Source organism: Pelophylax lessonae (assembly GCF_965119305.1).
Source record: "Pelophylax lessonae genome assembly, chromosome: 7".
NCBI classification, from domain to species: domain Eukaryota; kingdom Metazoa; phylum Chordata; class Amphibia; order Anura; family Ranidae; genus Pelophylax; species Pelophylax lessonae.
The window spans coordinates 88,901,974-88,919,129 of NC_138774.1; the positions used below are offsets into that span (position 1 = coordinate 88,901,974).

A 17,156-nucleotide genomic window follows, 5' to 3' on the forward strand; every position below is an offset into this window, starting at 1 on the left:
GATTTTGGGGGGGACCCCATGCCGTTTTTTCGGCATGGGGCTACCCTCAAATTCCATAACAGACCCGAAGGGCCTGGTTTGGAACCCTGGGGGGGACCCCCACGCCGTTTTTTTCCCATTTTGGCGTGGAGTTCCCCCTCAAGATTCTCACAGCGCAAGTCGCCCCGCAAGTCGGATCCGACTTGCGGTGTTGCGGTGCGACCTCCATTCAAATCAATAGGCTCCCATAGGGAACCATTGATTTTGAATGGAAGAAAAAAAAACGCTGCTAAAAGCAACGTGGCAAAACGTGCAATAACGCCAATGGAAAAAGCTACTGAAAGCACGTTTTTTACAGCTGCTTTTTCCGGCGTCAGAACTAACTTTGACGTACGTTTTTTCTAACGCCCCGTGTGCATGGGGCCTTACCTGCACTCCACAAGCATCCAGTGCTCCTTGGGACGCGTCACCTCCTGTCCCACTTCCAGGGGTGATTCGCACCGAGCTGCAAGGACCAAGAAGTGATCTGACAGTACAATCCAGCCATGTCAGAGGCCGACAGAGGTGCTTCCCAGCTCGAGGCTCTTTGTCAGCAAGTCTCCTCTTTAACACAGGCATTCCAGAGACTGCAGGATGGTTATTTTCAATTAGAGGGTCGAGTGTTGAACCTAGCTGGCGCACCCTCTCCTTCCAACCCCAATCAACCGCCCGCCAGCTCCGGGGGCACCTCCACTCAGCAAGGACCAGTCAGCCCACCTGAACCCAGGGTACCTACACCCGAACGCTTCTGTGGGGAATGGAGAAGGTTCAGATCCTTTAAGAATGCATGTCTCTTGTATTTAGCCCTTCAGCCCAGAACCTTCTCTTCAGAGACTGTCAAAGTAGGATTCATAATTTCTCTGTTGTCAGAAGAACCCCAGACCTGGGCCCATAACCTACTTGAGCAAAAGAGCCCCTCATTGAACTCTGTAGACTCCTTCTTCCAGGCCATGGCCCAGTTATATGAGGACCCCCAACGGACTTTTACGGCTGAATCAGCCCTACATGCCTTACAACAAAATAAACGTCCTGTAGAGGACTATACCATTGACTTCCGCAGATGGGCCGCGGATACAGACTGGAATGAGGCAGCACTCAAGTACCAGTACCCTCACGGATTGTCTGAAGCCCTTAAGGACGAGTTAGCTCGGGTAGAAACCCCTACGTCTTTGGAAGGTCTAATCTCACTGGCAATCCAACTGGACAGGCGCCTGCGGGAGAGATGCTCAGAGCGCCTTCAAGGGGCCCGACCTACCTGGGTACTCCTGAAAGTCCCACTTGCTGCTTCACCCCATCCTGGGCCTTCTGTCTCCGGGGGATCAGAAGGAGAACCCATGCAGATTGGTCTAATCCGTTCTGCCTAGACACCCAAGGAAAGACAACGTCGCCGGCAAGCTTACCTCTGCCTTTATTGTGGGGAATCTGGCCACTTCCTAGGCAATTGTCCTGTGAGACCCAGTAAGTCCTATTCACGGCCTCTGCTGAACTGTCAAGTTGCCGGGTCATCCCCTACTCATCTTATTCTCCCTGTCTCCCTACAGGTAGCAGAAAAGAAGATTCGGCTTCTGGCGATCGTTGATTCCGGGGCATGTAGTTGCTTTCTGGACCGTTCTTTAGCTCAAAGACTGTGTGTCCCCATGCAAGCTAAGGAACAGCGACTCCATATTCTTCTGGCTGATGGTTCTTTGCCCAGTTCTAGGCCTGTTACTGAAGAGACGTGCCCCATCTTAACCACGACAGATTCTCTTCACCAGGAATTCCTCTGATTTGACGTCCTTTCCTCACCAATGTTTCCTATTATTTTAGGACTTCCCTGGCTACAGGCCCACAACCCACAGATTGATTGGGTTAAGAGAAGGATCTCCTTCACGTCTAATTACTGCCTAAACCATTGTTTCCTACCCGGATCTGATACTTCTGCTGCTTGCCTGGCCGTCCAACCAGTACATGATCTCCTGGAAAATGTCCCCGCAGTTTATGAGAAATTCATGGACGTATTTGCAGTGGCGGAGCCAGAGGGCTAGCTGGGGTGTCAATTGCCACCCCAGACAAAATCCTTGCCACCCCTGTTGCCACCCTGCTCAGGGCAGGAGGGTTTTGACCGGGAACTCGGGGCTACATATCAACACTTTAACAGGCAGCACACTAGCACAGCAAATGATAAATGGTCGATTCGGCGGGGGAGGGGGCCAGCTGCAATGTGATTGCAGCTGTCAAATTTAGGCATTGATGTCGGGTGTGGGCGGGGCCGTATGCGGGGGCCGGGGCTCCGCCCCCTTGCTCCGTGGAGAAACAGAAGCTGGCTGGGAAGGAAGCTGGCAGGGGGCGGGACCAATTGTAGCTGCTGTATGGGCACACAGAGCTTCCCATCCTTCCCCAGCATTCAGAGCCAGGAGGATTTTCATTTCATCCTCCGCGCCTGAAATTGGCTCCACCCACCTCCCTGCCACCATCAGAGAGAGAAACTGACTGAAGCTGGATGGGGCAGGAAGGATTCAGCCGCGGGATGGATGGATGGATGGATGGTGTCAGCGCCAGTTCCTGGACTTGGTAAGTGTTGCTGGCTCTGCCCCCCTCTCTCTCACCACTACCCCCCACTACCACCCCCTCTCTCTCACTACTACCCCCCCTCACTACCCCCCTCCCCTCTCAGTACCACCCCCTCCCCCCTCTCTCACTACTTCCCCCTTCCCCCCTCTCTCACCACTTCCCCCCTCCCCCTCTCTCACCACTACCCCCCTCCCCCTCTCTCACTACTACCCCCCTCCCCCTCTCTCACTACTACCCCCCTCCCCCTCTCTCACTACTACCCCCCTCCCCCCTCCCCCCTCTCTCACCCCCTCCTCTCTCACTACTACCCCCCTCCCCCCTCTCTCACTACTACCCCCCTCTCTCACAACTTCCCCCCTCCCCCTCTCTCACTACTACCCCCCTCTCTCACCACTTCCCCCCTCCCCCTCTCTCACTACTACCCCCCTCTCTCACCACTCCCCCCCCTCTCTCACTACTACCCCCCTCTCTCACTACTACCCCCTCCCCCTCTCTCACTACTACCCCCTCTCTCACTACTACCCCCCTCCCCCTCTCTCACTACTACTACCCCCCTCTCTCACTACTACCCCCCTCCCCCTCTCTCACTACTACCCCCCTCCCCCTCCCCCCTCTCTCACTACTACCCCCTCCCCCTCTCACACACTACACCCCTCCCCCTCTCTCACTACTACCCCCCTCCCCCCTCTCTCACTACTACCCCCTCCCCCTCTCTCACTACTACCCCCCTCTCTCACCACTACCCCCTCCCCCTCTCTCACCACTACCCCCCCTCTCTCACCACTACCCCCTCCCCCTCTCTCACTACTACCCCCCTCCCCCTCTCTCACTACTACCCCCTCCCCCTCTCTCACTACTACCCCCTCCCCCTCTCTCACTACTACCCCCCTCCCCCCTCTCTCACTACTACCCCCCTCCCCCTCTCTCACTACTACCCCCCTCTCTCACCACTTCCCCCCTCCCCCTCTCTCACTACTACCCCCCTCTCACACCACTACCCCCCTCCCCCTCTCTCACCACTACCCCCCCTTCTCTCACCAATACCCCCTCCCCCTCTCTCACCACTACCCCCCCCTCTCTCACCACTACCCCCCTCTCTCACCACTGCCCCCCTCTCTCACTACTACCCCCCTCTCTCACTACTACCCCCTCCCCCTCTCTCACCACTTCCCCCCTCCCCCTCTCTCACTATTACCCCCCTCCCCCTCTCTCACCACTACCCCCCCCTCTCTCACCACTACCCCCCCCTCTCTCACTACTACCCCCTCCCCCTCTCTCACTACTACCCCCCTCTCTCACTACTACCCCCCTCCCCCTCTCTCACTACTACCCCCCTCCCCCTCTCTCACTACTACCCCCCTCCCCCCTCTCTCACTACTACCCCCCTCCCCCCTCTCTCACTACTACCCCCCTCCCCCTCTCTCACTACTACCCCCTCCCCCCTCTCTCACTACTACCCCCCTCCCCCTCTCTCACTACTACCCCCCTCCCCCTCTCTCACTACTACCCCCTCCCCCCTCTCTCACTACTACCCCCCTCCCCCCTCTCTCACTACTACCCCCCTACCCCTCTCTCACCACTACCCCCCTCCCCCCTCACTCACCACTACCCCCCTCTCTCACTACTACCCCCCCTCTCTCACCACTACCCCCCTCCCCCCTCTCTCACCACTACCCCCCTCCCCCCTCTCTCACTACTACCCCCCTACCCCTCTCTCACCACTACCCCCCTCCCCCTCTCTCACCACTACCCCCCTCCCCCCTCTCTCACTACTACCCCTTCTCCCACTCTCTCACTACCTCTCTCTCTTCTTCTATCCCTGTATCCCTCTCTCCTTCTATTCCTCTCTCTCCCTCCCTCTCCTTCTATCCCTCCCTACCCCCCTCTCTCTCCCTCTTTCCCGCTCTCTCCCTCTCTCTCTTTATTTCTCTCTCTCTCTTTATCCCTCTCTCCCTCCCTGACTATTCTGATTCTATTCTTCCAGAAGCACATTTGTGAGGTCAGGGCTTCTCATCCAACATCTGTGCCTGTTATAGCTGCGAAGGGTGAGTCATTTTATGGTGGGGCATTGGGCAGGGGTGAGGGGGCGGGTATTGGGTGGATCTTGGGCGGGACTTGTGGGAGGGGTTATCAAATGCCCCTGCCGCTCACGCTCGCTTATGCGTATAACATTACATAGCATAGCTGAACCTGAACGAGAGGGCCCCTGTGTAGCTTGTTTTCTGTGACTCTGACTGAGTGCGGTGAGCTGAGCAGGAGCGGAGCCGTGATTCGCTGCCCAGCTAACCAATCACGCGTGCCTACACACCTGATTGGTTCGCTGTACCGCTACTCACGGTGAGTAGCGGCACAGCGAACCAATCAGGTGTGCAGGCACGCGTGATTGGTTAGCTGGGCAGCAAATCACGGCGCCACTGCTGCTCACCGCGCTCAGTCACAGACAGTCACAGAGAACTAGCTACACAGGGGCCCTCTCGTTCACTTCTTCTACCTGTAACCTTAGGTAAGTCTCTCTCTGGCCTCTGCATGATTGAAGGGGACACAGCACGCTGGTCGCTGCATTGATGGGTTGGCAATCCCGCTGGTCACTACATTGATAGGTTGGCAATCCCGCTGGTCACTACATTGATAGGTTGGCAATCACGCTGGTCACTACATTGATAGGTTGGCAATCACGCTGGTCACTACATTGATAGGTTGGCAATCACGCTGGTCACTACATTGATAGGTTGGCAATCACGCTGGTCACTACATTGATAGGTTGGTAATCATGCTGGTCACTACATTGATAGGTTGGCAATCATGCTGGTCACTACATTGATAGGTTGGCAATCATGCTGGTCACTACATTGATGGGTTGGTACGCTGGTGGTCACTACATTGATGGGTTGGTACGCTGGTGGTCACTACATTGATGGGTTGGTACGCTGGTGGTCACTACATTGATGGGTTGGCAATCACGCTGGTCACTACATTGATAGGTTGGCAATCACGCTGGTCACTACATTGATAGGTTGGCAATCATGCTGGTCACTACATTGATGGGTTGGCAATCACGCTGGTCACTACATTGATAGGTTGGCAATCATGCTGGTCACTACATTGATGGGTTGGTACGCTGGTGGTCACTACATTGATGGGTTGGTACGCTGGTGGTCACTACATTGATGGGTTGGTACGCTGGTGGTCACTACATTGATGCGTTGGTACGCTGGTGGTCACTACATTGATGGGTTGGTATGCTGGTGGTCACTACATTGATGGGTTGGTACGCTGGTGGTCACTACATTGATGGGTTGGTACGCTGGTGGTCACTACATTGATGGGTTGGCAATCACGCTGGTCACTACATTGATGGGTTGGCAATCACGCTGGTCACTACATTGATAGGTTGGCAATCATGCTGGTCACTACATTGATGGGTTGGTATGCTGGTGGTCACTACATTGATGCGTTGGTACGCTGGTGGTCACTACATTGATGGGTTGGTACGCTGGTAATCACTACATTGATGGGTTGGTACGCTGGTGGTCACTACATTGATGGGTTGGTACGCTGGTGGTCACTACATTGATGGGTTGGTACGCTGGCTGGTAATCACTACATTGATGGGTTGGTACGCTGGTAATCACTACATTGATGGGTTGGTACGCTGGTGGTCACTACATTGATGGGTTGGTACGCTGGTGGTCACTACATTGATGGGTTGGTACGCTGGTCACTACATTGATGGGTTGGTACGCTGGTTACTACATTGTCAATTGATGGGGGGGCATGCTGGTCACTACATTGATGGGGGGCAATATTGTGCAGCCCTACTCATAGGCATGCGCACGGGGTGTGCCGGGTGTGCCTAGGCACACCCTAATCACCCTCATGCAGTGCTTCCGCCATGGCCGCTGCCGCTCTGTCTGCTGCTCTCTGCCTCTTGCTGCTCAGCTCCCGAACCCAATCCTGTCGGTGCGGAGACTGATAGGGACTGTCTGGGGGAGGACCCTGGCCTGCTGTAAGAGGGGATCTATATAGGGGACCTCACCTCACCCTGGCCTGCTGTAAAGGAGGATCTATGGGGGACCTGCCCTAGCCTGCCCTAAAGGGAGATATATGGGGATCCTGCTCTAAAGGGGATCTATGCAATAGATCCCCCTTTAGAGCAGGGTCCCCATAGATCCCCTTTAGAGCAGAGCCCTGTGATCAGTGTGCGGCCTTAAAAGAATAATGTTTACTTTGATAATTGTTTATTTAATTAAAAATGTTTTAATACCGCTTAGGATGTTTGTTTACATTTATTTATAAAAGTGTATGTATATGTATATGTGTGTGTGTGTGTGTGTGTACATATATATATATATACACACACGCATGTATATTGACCCCCCAAAATAATACCTTGCCACCCCTTTGCCACCCCTGTTTTAAAAGTCTAGCTCCGCCACTGCGTATTTGATAAAAAAAAGGCCGAAGCTCTGCCTCCTCACAGGCCTTATGATTGCCCTGTAAAACTTCTGCCCGGAGCCGAGATTCCTTTCAGAAGGATATTCCCGTTATCTGAGAAGGAGCTGGAAACCCTACGGATTTATATTAACGAAAATTTGGAAAAGGGTTTTATCCGCCCCCTCCTCCTCACCAGCAGGGGCCGGGATATTCTTTGTCGAAAAAAGGATGGCACACTAAGACCTTGTGTAGATTACCGGGAGCTTAATAAAATTACTATTAAAAAACAGTATCCTCTACCTCTTATCCCAGAACTATTTCAACGATTCCGGGCAGCTCGGATCTTTACCAAATTGGATCTCCGTGGAGCTTACAACCTTGTTTGCATTAGGAAAGGAGATGAGTGGAAGACGGCGTTCAGAACGAGGTTTGGCCATTTTGAATACCTGGTCATGCCTTTCGGGCTGTGTAACGCCCCTGCTACCTTCCAACATCTAGTTAATGACATTTTTCGGGACTTCCTGGATCTCTTTCTGATTGTCTATCTAGATGACATACTCATTTTTTCCTCCACTCTGGAACTCCACCGGACCCATGTTAAAAAGGTACAATTTACTTTAAGGAAACACGGACTTTATGTGAAACCAGAGAAATGCGAATTCGAGAAGGACTCCATTCAATTCCTGGGTCTCATTATCTCAACAAACGGCATTTCCATGGATCCACAGAAAGTGCAGTCAATTCTCGATTGGCCAGCCCCCTGTGATAAGAAAGGAGTTCAACGCTTCGTGGGGTTTGCTAACTTCTATCGGAGGTTCGTGAAGGGGTTCTCTATGATTATCTCCCCCATTACCCAATTGACCCGCCAACAGGTCCGTTTCCATTGGTCACAGGAAGCTCAAACGGCCTTTGACAAACTGAAGACGTTGTTCACCTCAGCACCTATTCTCCAGCATCCTGATCCAACCCTACCTTATGTGCTTGAAGTGGATGCTTCAGAAATAGCCACTGGAGCAATCTTATCTCAAAGACAAGGCCCGAAGACTCTTCTGCACCCTGTGGCTTTCTTTTCACCGAAGATGACACCTCTGGAGAGAAACTATGCCGTAGGGGATCGGGAACTCTTGGCCATCAAATGTGCCTTGGAAGAGTGGAGATACTTGCTTGAAGGGGCTACTCATCCCATTTTGATATTTACAGACCACAAAAACCTGGAATACCTCAGGACAGCAAGATGCCTGAGACCCCGTCAAGCTCGATGGGCCTTGTTCTTTTCCCGGTTTAACTTTCATCTGACTTACAGGCCAGGGTCCAAGAACGGGAAAGCAGACGCCTTGTCCAGAATGTTTCCAGATACCCCAAACACAGCCGAACCTAACACCATCCTCTCGGCTCAAAATCTTTTACTTATTCAAACAGATCTGCAATCATCAATTAAGCAAGCCTCAGTTCAATGTCTCAAGCCTGGGACCTCTTCCTTGGAAAAACGCGGGGGATTCTTGTGGTTCCAAAAAGGATTTTTGTTCCTTCACAAATCAGACTACAGGTCCTAAAGACTTTGCATGATCACAAGCTTGCCGGGCACTTCAGGGTCAGAAAGACATGTGAACTCATTCAGCGCAACTTTTGGTGGCCCAATTTAGTTCGGGACTGTAAATCCTATGTGGGTTCTTGTATTACGTGTCAGCGTAACAAGGGGGCTAAGACCAAGTCATGGGGCCTGTTAAGGCCATTGCCCATCCCAGAACAGCCCTGGAAGCAACTATCCATGGATTTTATAGTGGAATTACCACCTTCAGAAGGTTTCACTACTGTCCTGGTGGTGGTTGACCGTCTCTCGAAGATGGCGCGCTTTTTGCCTATGATTGGCACACCTTCTGCTGTGGAAACAGCTAACATGTTTATTAAAGAAGTGGTCAGGCTACACGGTCTCCCGGACAGTATAGTATCGGACAGAGGCGTCCAGTTCACTTCCAAATTCTGGAAAGAGCTTTGCAAATCCTTGTCCATTAAGATATGCCTATCATCAGCCTACCACCCGCAGAGTAATGGTCAAACGGAAAGGACCAACCAGACCCTTGAACAATACCTACGTTGCTTTTGCACTTGCTCCCAGGATAACTGGGTCTCTTTACTTCTGTGCGCGGAATTCGCGTATAATAACGCCCTGCATTCTGCAACCAACCAGACCCCGTTCTGGGTGAATTACGGGTTTCACCCTTCTTTTTTGCCCAGTGCTTTCTCAGAAACATTGGTTCCTGCAGTGCAAGACCGGATAATGGCTATCAGGGATAACTACTGGGTGCTACAGGACTCCATATCCAAAGCCCAACAGGAGTACAAGAGATTCTATGACCGCAAGAAAAAGGAAAATCCTATGTATAAGGTCGGGGATAAGGTGTGGCTCTCCTCAAACAACCTACGACTATCTTGCCCTTCTAAAAAATTGGGACCAAGGTTTATTGGGCCTTTTAGAATCAAAAGGATGATAAACCCTGTGGCTTTCAAACTAACTTTACCTAATTCATACAAAATCCATCCTGTATTCCATGTTTCCCTTCTTAAGCCTGCAATTTCTAGCCCCTTCCCAGGGAGGGAAGAATTGCCTCCACCTCCAGTTTCAGTGGAGGGTGAACCTGAATATGAAGTGGAAACCATTCTGGATTGTCGAAGAAGAGGTGAGCTCATACAGTATCTTATTAAATGGAAAGGTTACCCCCCTGAAGACAATTCCTGGGAACCCGCTAGTAACCTGCATGCCCCCAGGCTGGTACAGGAATTCCACAGGAGATTCCCAGAAAGATTGGCCCGGTTGGGCATCCAGAGGCTGCCCCTTGGGGGGGGCACTGTCAGAGAAACGGCCATGCTGCAACTGGCAACTCCGCCAGAACTTCCAATGGCCGCAACAGACTCAGGCCATAGACTCATTATCAGTGAAATGGCTGTGCTACAACTGGCAACTTTGCCAGTACTTCCCATGGCTGCAATGGACTCAGGCCATAGACTAATTCACTGGCCTATAAAAGGACTCTGCTCAGCCCATCAGATTGCTGGATTGTCTTCAGCTCTTCCTGTTTCCTAAACATTGCTACTTCCTGGATTCCCGTTTGACCCGGCTTGTCCCTGACCTGTCTGCTCTCTCTCCTGGCTTTGACCCACGGCTTCGTCTGACCCTTCGATCCTGCTCCAGTGTTTGACCCTCAGCTTGTGTGACCATCCTTGCTCTTTTGTCCTCTGCCTGACTTCTAGTGTACCGATCCCGGCTTGCTCAACGGACTTGCTTCTGCTCAATCCCCTTGTCTTGGCGACCTGTTTGGACTGATAAACAGGCAAAAAATTTGGGGGAGCATACCCATGTATTTCCAAAGCTGCTGCAGCTATGAACCAAAAGACATGTATATTAAAAAAGAATAGCGCGCAAATGCAAAGGAAATTACTACCAAATCTGAAGAGAGTCCATAAATAAAAATGGGGGTTTGGTCCCACCATATGGCCATATCGTGCTCAAGCCCACTACTGCGTCAAAGTACCCCATTATCAGTGGGTCCTACACTATCCATGAAAAAGAGATGAATCCAGCCTTTCTAACCCATGGAGATAATACTCCTTGCTGGGATACTTTTGGTTCTTTTGGTTCATAGCTGCAGCAGCTTTGGAAATACATGGGTATGCTCCCCCAAATTTTTTGCCTGTTTATTATGTATTCGGTCTGACCAGACTATCGAGGTTGAGCAGCCCTCCCCACCCCCCACACACACCTGTACTCAATCAGTGTCCACCATCAGTGGATATAGGAGGAGTCCCCTGTAGTGCATTTGCACATTTTTCCCAGCAAGGAGTATTATCTCCATGGGTTAGAAAGGCTGGATTCATCTCTTTTTCATGGATAGTGTAGGACCCACTGATAATGGGGTACTTTGACGCAGTAGTGGGCTTGAGCACGATATGGCCATATGGTGGGACCAAACCCCCATTTTTATTTATGGACTGTTTGGACTGATACCTGTGTATGACCCTCGGCCTGGCTTTTACCTGCACATTGCTTGATTCCCTGGAGGCCCTGCAAGTTGTTCCGGATACCCTTGTGAACCTTTACCTGCACTCCACAAGCATCCAGTGCTCCTTGGGACGCGTCACCTCCTGTCCCACTTCCAGGGGTGATTCGCACAGAGCTACAAGGGAAGCCCTCTCAGCATTTCGGCCTCTACCAAGAAGTGATCTGACACTGCTCTTTGGATGCTCTGTGAAGCCTACAGCTGCCTGGGGCCTGGGACCCCTACAGAAGGCCTGGTTGTACCCCCCTATCAGCGGCCCTGGTACTGTGTACCCCATTCTCATTCACATAAAGGGGGCCGTGATCTGGAGGCCCCTTGTTAAAGGGGGCTTCCAGATTCCAATAAGTCCCCACCTGCAGACCCCACAACCACCAGGCAAGGGTTGTGGGGAAGAGGCCTTTGTCCCCATCAATATGGGGACAAAGTGCTTTGGGGCGAGCCCCCCTGCCCTAAAGCACCCCCCATGTTGAAGGCATGTGGTGTGGTATGGTTCAAAATTTATTTGAAAATGAATAAACAAAACTAAAACATTTTTCTGTTTTGCACATCTATTTCACAGTGTCCGGCCCGGGTAAATCATTTTCATAGGATTGTTTATACTTAGCTCTCCCAGCAGGCAGTTGGTGGCACAGTGACATCAATGGCATCTTCAGGAAGTGAGTTTTTTTTGTTTTTGTTTTTGAGGGCGTTCCAAGATAAGAAGGTGTTTTTTTTCCCTGCAAGGTCTGCTTTAATGCCTCGTACACACGCAACGATTGTTGGCCAACCGATCGGCCGTCTTTTGTCCAGTGTTGTTGTGTTGGTTGAAATGTGCTCTAGACTGCACACAAATTTTATCGGCCAACAAAAACCAACTTCAGAAGTGATGTCATGTTCTGGTTTACTTTTCGTGTGTTTTTTCTTCTCTGAGCATGCCCAGACTTGCTCATCCCATTTTTGTCTGCCAAAATCTGTACTGACTGAAGAACAATCGGCCGTTCTGTTGACGGCCAACAAAAATTTTATAGCATGCACACCAGTTTTTGTTTGGCCGAAAAGTCGGTTGTCGGAAGCATCATACTAACAAGCCGACAATCAGCCGATCGGACGTTGGCCGAAAATTCATGGCCAACAATCGTTGCGTGTGTATGAGGCTTAAGTTTGTAGCCTGTTAGGAGGCTGTAGCAGAACAACTGTGTGTTTTTTAAATTTAATATTATATTATTAACCACTTCAGCCCCAGAAAGGTTTTACCCCCTTAATGACCAGGCCATTTTTTGCGATTCGGCACTGGGTTACTTTAACGGAAAATTGCGCGGTCATGCGACGCTGTACCCAAATACAATTGATGTCCTTTTTTTTCCCCTACAAATAGAGCTTTCTTTTGGTGGTATTTGATCACCTCTGAAGTTTTTAGATTTTGCGCTATAAACAAAAAAGAGCGACAATTTTGAAAAAAAAAACGCCATATTTTTTACTTTCTGCTATAAAACATTCCCAATAATTTTTTTTTTTTAATTTTTTTTTTTATCAGTTTAGTCCAATTTGTATTCTGCTACATATTTTTAGTAAAAAAAAATCCCAAAAAGTGTATTTTAATTGGTTTGCGCAAAAGTTATAGCGTTTACAAACTACGGGATAGATTTTTGGACTATTTATTTATTTATTTATTTTTTATTAGTAATGGCGGGGATCAGCAATTTTTAGCGGGACTACGACATTGTGGCGGACAAATCGGACCCCTAACTGACATTTTTGACAATTTTTGGGGACCAGTGACATTAATACAGTAATCAGTGCTAAATATTATGGGGATCGAAGGGGTTAAATGTATGCCTAAAGTGCTTGCTCACTGTGTGTGTGTGGGGGGGTGATGGTTCTGTGACAGGCACAGAGAGATCGCGGTTTCAGCTTAGCTGAAACTGCTGATCTCTCCCTGCCTGTCTGGCTGAAGATCCGCCTGCTTTGTTTACGTAAGCAGGCGGGTCTTCGGTCAGTTTCCCTGACGATCGCAGGAGGGCAGCGGCAATCGCCGCCGCTCCTCCCGCGGCCCACCTCCTGCTGTGTCTAAACACAGTGGGAGTGCGACTCCGGTGACGCGTGCGCCACCGAAACCATGTGCACCTAATCACGTAGTACTACGTGATTTCATGCAGCCAAGCCGCCCTACCGCAGTAATACTATGGCGGGTGGTTGGCAACTGGTTAAAGGAAACATTTTAGACATTTACATTATAAATAATTTATTATAGTAGTACATTACCTGCACTTTGCATTTGTAAAAATTAAGAATCTGATCTATGATATTACATTCCTCTCTGTGAGGACGTCGAATGATGAAACACATAGGGCGGGGCTAGGACGTTGATGTTACCACACATGGTTTGATCGTACTCGCTTCTTGCATCCCACAGCCAGAGATGATCGGCAATACAAACAAAACCACTTGCCGACCAGTCCCTGCACATTTACTGCGGCAGGGACTGGTCGGCCTGTAAGTCATTTCTTGCAATAGCCAGTGCGGGGCGCACGTGCGCACTGATTGGCCAGAGGGGAAGCCAATCAGCAAGTTCGGTGGATGGGATGTCCTCCAGCCACTGCGTCCACCTGCGATCGCTCTCCATACAGACAGAATGGCGGTCTGCCTATGTAAAGAAGGCAGACCGCCGTTCTGTCACAGATGAACACAGGGATCCTGTGTTCCTGCTATTCAGGAACACAGATCTCTATGTTCATCTAGTGAATCCATCCCCTGCACAGTTGGAAAGCACTCCCTAGGAGCACACTTAACCCTTTTATCGCCCCTGGTGTTAACCCCTTCCCTGCCAGTGTCATTAGTACAGTAACAGTGCATATTTTTAGCACTGATTACTTTAGTAATGTTACTGGTCCCCCAAAAGTGTCAGCTAGGTGGCCGATCTGTCTGCCGTAATGTCGCAGTCCCACTGAAAATCACTGATCGCCACCATTAATAGTAAAAAAATAAATAAAAAAAAGAATGTAGTAATGCCACTGGTTCCCTCAAAATTGTCAGTTAGGTGTCCGATCTGTCCACCGCAATGTCTCAGTCCTGCTACAAATCGCTGATCACCGCCATTAATAGTAAAAAAATAAACAAATAAATAAATAAAAATGCCATAAATCTATCCCCTAGTTTGTAGACGCAATAACTTTTGTGCAAACCAATCAATATACACTTATTGGGATTTTTTTTACCAAAAATATGTGACAGAATACATATTGGCCTAAAATGATCAAAATAATTTGATTTATTTTCTATTGGCTGTGTATTATAGCAGAAAGTAAAAAATATTGTTTTTTTTTTTTTTCAGAGTTGTTGCTCTTTTTTTGTTTATAGCACAGAAAATAAAAACTGCAGAGATGATCAAATACCACCAAAAGAAAGCTCTATTTGTGGGGGAAAAAAGGACATCAATTTTATTTGGGTACAGTGTTGCACGACCGCGCAATTCTCAGTTAAAGTAACTCAGTGCCATAGTGAACACTTCTGTGTGCGCGCCTCAGGGGTCATAGTACGTCATAGTACGCCCTCACAGAATAAGCCGACTATGTTGTAGCCGTCATTCGGCTATGGCCCAGTCGGCAAGTGGTTAAACAGTTATTATGAAAGGAGGATATACTTGCATGTAATAATGGAGAGACAGTTGCATAGTTCCTATGATCTGACTACAGGCATGCTGTGGTAGACTAACTAGTTGATGTAAAAAAATAGTTTTACCTGCAGTAGTACTTTCAATTTTTGTAGTCCAGGTTGAAGGTGATTGAGTAGTTTCCTTAGTTAATGGAGTAGTTGTGGTCAAGGTTGAAGGTGACTCAGTAGTTTCTCTAGTTGATGGAATAGTTGTAGTCCAGGTTGAAGGTGATTCTGTAGTTTCTCTAGTCGATGAAGTAGTTGTGATTAAGGTTGAAGGAGACTGGGTAGTTTCTCTAGTTGATGGAATAGTTGTAGTCCAGGTTGAAGGTGATTCTGTAGTTTCTCTAGTCGATGAAGTAGTTGTGATTAAGGTTGAAGGAGACTCAGTAGTTTCTCTAGTTGATGGAATAGTTGTAGTCCAGGTTGAAGGGGATTCTGTAGTTTCTCTAGTTGATGAAGTAGTTGTGTTTAAGGTTGAAGGAGACTCAGTAGTTTCTCTAGTTGATGGAATAGTTGTAGTCCAGGTTGAAGGTGATTCTGTAGTTTGTCTAGTTGATGAAGTAGTTGTGATTAAGGTTGAAGGAGACTCAGTAGTTTCTCTAGTCGATGGAATAGTTGTAGTCCAGGTTGAAGGTGATTCTGTAGTTTCTCTAGTTGATGAAGTAGTAATGATTAAGGTTGAAGGAGACTCAGTAGTTTCTCTAGTTGATGGAATAGTTGTAGTCCAGGTTGAAGGTGATTCTGTAGTTTCTCTAGTTGATGAAGTAGTTGTGATTAAGGTTGAAGGAAACTCAGTAGTTTCACTAGTTGATGGAATAGTTGTAGTCCAGGTTGAAGGTGATTCTGTAGTTTGTCTAGTTGATGAAGTAGTTGTGATTAAGGTTGAAAGAGACTCAGTAGTTTCTCTAGTCGATGGAATAGTTGTAGTCCAGGTTGAAGGTGATTCTGTAGTTTCTCTAGTTGATGAAGTAGTAATGATTAAGGTTGAAGGAGACTCAGTAGTTTCTCTAGTTGATGGAATAGTTGTAGTCCAGGTTGAAGGTGATTCTGTAGTTTCTCTAGTTGATGAAGTAGTAATGATTAAGGTTGAAGGAGACTCAGTAGTTTCTCTAGTTGATGGAATAGTTGTAGTCCAGGTTGAAGGTGATTCTGTAGTTTGTCTAGTTGATGAAGTAGTTGTGATTAAGGTTGAAGGAGACTCAGTAGTTTCTCTAGTTGATGGAATAGTTGTAGTCCAGGTTGAAGGTGATTCTGTAGTTTGTCTAGTTGATGAAGTAGTAGTGATTAAGGTTGAAGGAGACTCAGTAGTTTCTCTAGTTGATGGAATAGTTGTAGTCCAGGTTGAAGGTGATTCTGTAGTTTCTGTAGTTAATGGAGAAGTTGTGGTCCAGGTCGAAGGAGACTCAGTAGTTTCTCTAGTTGATGGAATAGTTGTAGTCCAGGATGAAGGTGATTCAGTAGTTTCTGTAGTCAATGAAGTAAATGTCCAGGTTGAAGGTGATTCTGTAGTTTCTGTAGTTGATGGAGTAGCTGTGGTCCAGGTTGAAGGTGACTCAGTAGTTTCTGTAGTTGATGGAGTAGCTGTGGTCCAGGTTGAAGGTGACTCAGTAGTTTCTGTAGTTGATGGAATAGTTGTTGTCAAAGTTGTAGATGATTCAGTAGTTTCAATAGTTGATAAAGTAGCTGTAGTAGAAGCTGTGGTAGTGGTAGTAGTTTTAGGTGTCGGTACTGGAATTTTAGGTGTAATTATAATTTTTAAGGTAAAATTATCCCTAGATGATAATGACTCAGTTGTAGTGGTGCTATTTGCTGTTGAAACTGCATTGATGTTAATATCAGCATTTGAGTTGCTGAGTGCACTGGTAGTTATGTTACCTGTGAGGTTAACCTTGTTAGTAATGTGAAGTGACAGGTGAAGATTCTGGTTGGTTAGCTCTCTAAGAAACAATGTCTTTACTGTTTTGGCGACCACTGTAACATTCAACATCAGCGGAGGTGTTGCATTACTCTTAATTAAAATATTTTGTCCTAAATACAAACTGTATTCTGAGGTACTTTGCACAAAGGTTGGCATCAGTTTTGAGTTTCTGTTCGGTAAATGCGCACTAATTATCAGTATGATTAATTCATTAAAGTTTAATGAGCCAGCAGCTGGAAAAATGACATCTGGAAGTGTAGTATTTTGAGATTGGTTTGCCGATGTTCCAGCCTCTGCTGATAAAGAAAAAAAAGAGTTCCAGTTGGTTAAATTCACAAGAAAAGAATGGAAGCCCAGTTAAACTTTCAGTTTAAATCAGCTAAATACAATATAGGTACATCAAAAAAGGTGCACAAAGACCTACAATTTGTTCTCTTTTAGAAAGTAACCACAGCCTAGGAAGAAATGCCTGTCCCTTGCCAGCATGCTGCAGATAAGAACCTTTGCTCTCTTTGTAAAGGCATCGATTTCTCTGATATGCCCTCTGC

The 17,156-nt window shown here is 48.3% G+C and overlaps 1 protein-coding gene across 1 annotated transcript in view; it reads right to left on the minus strand.

The window, feature by feature from the left end:
• Positions 1-16,677, minus strand: part of LOC309560500 (uncharacterized protein) — a gene marked incomplete at both ends in the record, with an annotated part of 47,185 nt that extends 30,508 nt beyond the window's left edge. The window contains one exon of the mRNA XM_082264132.1: positions 14,775-16,677. Coding sequence (XP_082120258.1) covers positions 14,775-16,677 — 1,903 coding nt within the window. The remainder of the gene's footprint in view (positions 1-14,774) is intronic.
• Between the last annotated feature and the right edge of the window lie 479 nt (positions 16,678-17,156).